General features: G+C 37.6%; 1 protein-coding gene across 1 annotated transcript; it reads left to right on the forward strand.

Annotated features, from left to right (window-relative positions):
- The first annotated feature begins 2,788 nt into the window (after positions 1–2,788).
- LOC103680564 (olfactory receptor 2L8-like) lies at positions 2,789–3,865 on the forward strand. The gene has a single exon (XM_008710065.1). The coding sequence runs from the start codon at positions 2,876–2,878 to the stop codon at positions 3,863–3,865; it is 990 nt and encodes a 329-aa protein (XP_008708287.1). The 5' UTR covers positions 2,789–2,875.
- The last annotated feature ends 1,548 nt before the right edge of the window (positions 3,866–5,413 follow it).

Raw genomic sequence — 5,413 nt, forward strand, 5'->3', positions numbered from 1 at the left:
CAAATTTAAGGGGTCTTTGTTCCAGTTCTTTGAAAAATGTCATTGGTATTTTGATCGAGATGGCATTGAAAGTGTAGATTGCTCTGGGTAACTTAGACATTTTAACTATGTTTATTCTTCTGATCCATGAGCATGGAATATTTTCCCATCTTTCTGTGTCTTCTTCAATGTCTTTCAGAGTGATTTGTAGTTTCAAGAATAGAGATCCTTTACGTCTCCAGTTAAGTTAATTCTGAGATAACATATGATTTTTGGTGGTATTGAAAATGGAATTGACTCCCTAATTTTTCTTTATTCAGTCTATTGTTCATGTATAGAAGTGCAACTGATTTCTGAGCACTGATTGTGTGTCCCGCCATATTACTGAATTGCACTATAAGTTCTAGTATTTTGGGGGTGGAGTGTTTTGGGTTTTCTATATAGAGTATCATGTCCTACATGAAGAGAGACATTTTGAATTCTTCTTTGCTGATCTGGATACCTTTTATCCCTTTTTGTTTTCTGTCTGCAGTTGCAAGGGCTGCTAGTACTATATTGAATGAAAATGGCAAGAGTGGGCATCCTTGTCGTGTTCCTAATCTTAAAGGAAAGGCTTCCTGCTTTTCCACGTTGAGGATGATATTTTCTGTAGGCTTTTCATAGATGGTTTTATGAAATTGAGGAATGTACCCTCTGTCCGTACACTCTGAAGAGTTTTAATCAGGAAAGAATGTTGTATTTTGTCAAATGCTTTTTCTGCATCAATTGACAGGATCATATGGTTCTTGACTGTTTTCTTGTTGATATAATCTATCACGCTGATAGATTTGCGAATGTTGAACCACCCTTGCATCCAAGGGATGAATCCCACTTGGTCATAATGGATAGTCCTTTTAATGTACTGTTGGATCCTATTAGCTAGGTTCTTGTTGAGAATTTTGGCGTCCATATTCATCAGGGGGATATCGGTCTCTAATTGTCCTATTAATGGGGTCTTTGCCTGGTAGGGGATCAAGGTAATACTGACCTCATAGAATGAGTTTGGTGGTTTTCTTTCTGTTTCTATTATTTAATACAACTTAAAAGAATAGGTATTATTATTAGGTAATCTGTGTATTGTTGATAGTGAGTATTGAGGTCCCCTACTATTAACGTATTTTTATCTATATGTCTCTTTATTCTGGTTAAGAGTTGGCTTGTGTATCTTGCTGCTCCCCTGTTGGGGGTGTAGATGTTTATAATTGTCATATCCACTTGTTGGATACACCCTTTAAGAATAATATAGTGTCCTTTTGTATCTCTAACTATAGTCTTTAGTTTAAAATCCAATCTGTCTGATATGAGAATTGCCACCCCAGCTTTCTTTTGAGGTCCATTGGCACAAAACATGGTTTTCCATCCCTTCACTTTCAGTCTGGATGTATCTTTAGGTTCAAGATGAGTTTCTTGTAGACAGCAAATGGATGGGTCATGTCTTTTTATCTAATCTGCAACCCTGTGGCTTTTATGGGAGCATTTAGGCCACTCACTTTGAGAGTAATTATTGAAAGTTATGATTTTATTGATGTCATGTTGCCTGTGAAGTCTTTGTTTCTATAGATTTTAAATTTCTGTTCTGTATCACTCTTGGGGTCTTTTTACCTTTATAGAACCCCCCTTAATATTTCTTGAAGGGCTAGTTTGTTGGTCACATTCTCTTTCAGTTCCTGCTGGTCTTGGAAGGTCCTTGTCTCTCCATCCATTCTGAATGACAGCCTTACTGGATACAGGATCCTTGGCTGCATGTTCTAAAAAAAAAAAAAAAACACATTAAAAATAAATAAATAAGTAAATAAATAAAATGTTTCACTCATATGGGGAATTTAAGAAACAAAACTAATAATGACAAGGCCAATGACAGAGAGAGAGATAAACCAAGAGACAGACTCTTAACTATAGAGAACAAACTGATGGTTACCAGCAATGAGGTAGGTTGGGGATGGGTGAAGAAGAGATGGGATTAAGGAGAGCTTTGTACTGATGTGCACTGGGTGTTGTATGTAAGTTAGGAATCACTAAGTTCTGCACCTGAGGCTAATACCACAGTGTAAGTTAACTCACTGGAATTTAATAAAAACTTAGGAAAAAAAAAAGAAAAAATGTGTAAGAGAAAACACCACAGAGTACTGTATATCATGTCAGTACTGGGGAAACAGGGAGACATAAAACATATGCTATTTGGAAGAACTCTTTCATATTTGAGAAACCTACCATGAGTATGGTGTGTAGATATTTAGTTGAAGGGTCTACATGAACTTTCAGAAAATGGTTGAGGAGGCAGAAGGAAACGATTTTCTATAAATTGTACTTAACAATAAGACTTCATTTAAGATTTCAGAACAGATGAAAGCAATATTTTTACCTGACTTCAAGGATATTTGATTAGATGTTACTGTGTAAAGAGGACTCAAGAAGGAAATGTTGCTTCTCAACAGAAGCTGATAGGTTGCTTCAGCTTTAGAAGTAAGTCTTAGGAAAGAAAAATGATCCTGTATGGGTCATAAACTTTTGTTCTTAAAATAACTTAAAAAATATGTATTTGCATTGATTTTCTATGCATATATTTTGAATAAACATCTGATTTTAGCAATACTTCTGTTTGTGTACATCATTAAAACATAATTTTCCTAATGAATTCTTAATAAGTATATGGTATTTTTAATAACTTTAAGGATTTCCTAGAAAAAACAAATACTACTAATGCTTGCATCTTCAAATTTTGACCTCTGAGTCACAAAATAAGTGTTTTGTTTTGTTTCTCCAAAATATAAAAGTTCAGTTATTCACTTAAGACTTGTAACATTTTAAATAATACACAGTCTGACTAAGATGATAAAGTCAAATATCCTTTTGTTCCATGCTTGACACACTGTTCTGTCTGCTTATAGGAAAATTCTATCAATGCCCCATGGAAAACTACACTCAAACATCAACTGATTTCATCCTATTGGGGTTGTTCCCACCAACAAGAATTGGCCTCTTCTTCTTCATTGTCATCATTCTTATTTTTCTAATGGCTCTGTTTGGCAACCTGTCCATGATTCTCCTCATCTTCCTAGATACCCATCTCCACACTCCCATGTATTTCTTACTCAGTCAGCTCTCTCTCATTGACCTGAACTACATCTCCACAATTGTCCCCAAGATGGCTTCTGATTATCTCTCTGGAAACAAATCTATCTCCTTCATTGGGTGTGGGGTTCAAAGCTTCTTCTTCTTGACTTTAGCAGGTGCAGAAGCATTGCTCCTGATATCTATGGCCTATGATCGTTACATGGCTATATGTTTTCCTCTCCACTATCCCATCCGTATGAGCAAAAAAGTATGTGTGCTGATGATAACAGGATCATGGATTATGGGCTTAGTCAACTCCTGTGCCCATACTCTATATGACTTCCGTATCCCTTACTGTCAATCCAGAACCATCAACCATTTCTTCTGTGATGTCCCCACCATGTTGACTCTGGCCTGCATGGACACCTGGGTTTATGAGTATACAGTGTTTGTAAGCACCATCCTCTTTCTTGTGTTTCCTTTCATTGGCACTGCATGTTCCTATGGCCGGGTCCTCTTTACCATCTGCCACATGCGGTCAACAGAAGGGAGGAAAAAGGCCTATTCAACCTGCAGCAGCCACCTCACTGTGGTGACTTTATACTTTGGACCCTTTGTTTACACTTATCTACGCCCAAGATCCTTCCGATCTCCCACAGAGGACAAGGTCCTGGCTGTCTTCTACACCATCCTGACCCCAGTGCTCAACCCTATCATATACAGCCTGAGAAACAAGGAGGTGATGGGGGCCCTAAGAAGAGTGATTCAGAGGTTCTGCTCTGTAAAAATGTAGACAAATCTTTTTGCCTATGTACCCAACACTGATTATAAGTCCATTCTTCATCGCCCAGTAACTAAAGTATTATTTTATGCTTAGAGTGTAAGGACTAAAATCAGAAGAGAAGAAAATCACTCATGTGTGGATAAAATTATCTTGCAAATATATATGTCATTATAAGCCATATATATATATATATTTTTTTTCCTTTACGGTACTTTTTCTCATGGATTTCAAATGCACTTGTTTGCTAATATGTTTTCAATGAAAATGGTTCTTTTTCTTGTAGAGATAAAAATGGAAATTTTCTAACTGAAGTTGTCATTCAACATAACAGTTCTAGTATTTGCAATTAATTTTCCAATACATGTAAATAGAAAAGTGAATGTCTCTTGAATGTCTCAACCTACCTGGAAATCAGAAAACTTCTTCTCGGGGCGCCTGGGTAGCGCAGTCGTTAAAGCTTGTGCCTTCGGCTCAGGGCGTGATCCAGGCGTGTGGGGATCGAGTCCCACATCGGGCTCCTCCGCTGTGAGCCTGCTTCTTCCTCTCCCACTCCCCCTGCTGTGTTCCCTCTCTCGCTGGCTGTCTCTCTGTCACATAAATAAATAAAATCTTAAAAAAAAAAAAAGAAAAAAAAAAAAGAAAACTCCTTCTCGTAGACTCGTGACTTATCTGTGCCAGTTACTTGGTTTGGTTTGGTTTGGTTTGTTTGTGTGTGTGTGTGTGTGTGTTTTCCAGTTTGTGGTGACTTATCTGAGGTGCCCCAGATGGGTCATTCAGTTAAACATCTGCCTTTGGTTCAGGTCATGATCCCCGGGTCCCGGGGTGTAGCACTACCTCAGACCCCCTGTTCAGTGGAGAGTCTGCTTTTCCCTCTCTCTCTGCACACATCCTGCTCATGCTAACTCTCTCTCTCACTCACTCTATCTCAAATAAATAAACACAATCTAAAAAAGAAAAAGAAAAGATTTAGCTGAGACTTCGTGAGGATTCTAAAATCCTTACACCATTCTGAGTAAAATACAACAAGTTTGTGTTCCTTTTAGGGAAGTGAATCCTAGAAAAGTTATTTCATATCATGTATTCCTCAAGATCAAGTATAAGGGCTTTGATGTGTTAACAGAGATCAAGAAATTGTGAGGTCAGTGATAAGCTGAGTGTATTGAAAGTTTAGTAGGATTAGCAATTTCAAGGACATTCCCATGACCACCCCCCGCACTAACCACATGCTCAATAGCCACTGCTATCCTTGTATGAGATCATGTCTCTCATGTAATATTTTATTTTCCATTGATTATGCTTCATAGTTTTACTGAAACAGGTTGTTGGGAGGTCAACTTACATACACCAATTTTAGTCATTGATAAATCACTTTTCAAAACAGGAACTACCATCAAATCTAATAAAAATCTCTCAGCTCAGGTGAACTTCCAACTCAAGTAGATTGCTATTACTGCTCCTCACTGGTAAGTGAAGAAATGGTCTTTACTTCCTCAGATTTGGCAGAAAGGAGACTGCTCATACCCTGCATAATTTACAGTGCACTGCACAAAGAGAAAA

This window comes from Ursus maritimus, unplaced genomic scaffold (genome assembly GCF_017311325.1).
Source record: "Ursus maritimus isolate PB19 unplaced genomic scaffold, ASM1731132v1 scaffold_5, whole genome shotgun sequence".
NCBI lineage: Eukaryota > Metazoa > Chordata > Mammalia > Carnivora > Ursidae > Ursus > Ursus maritimus.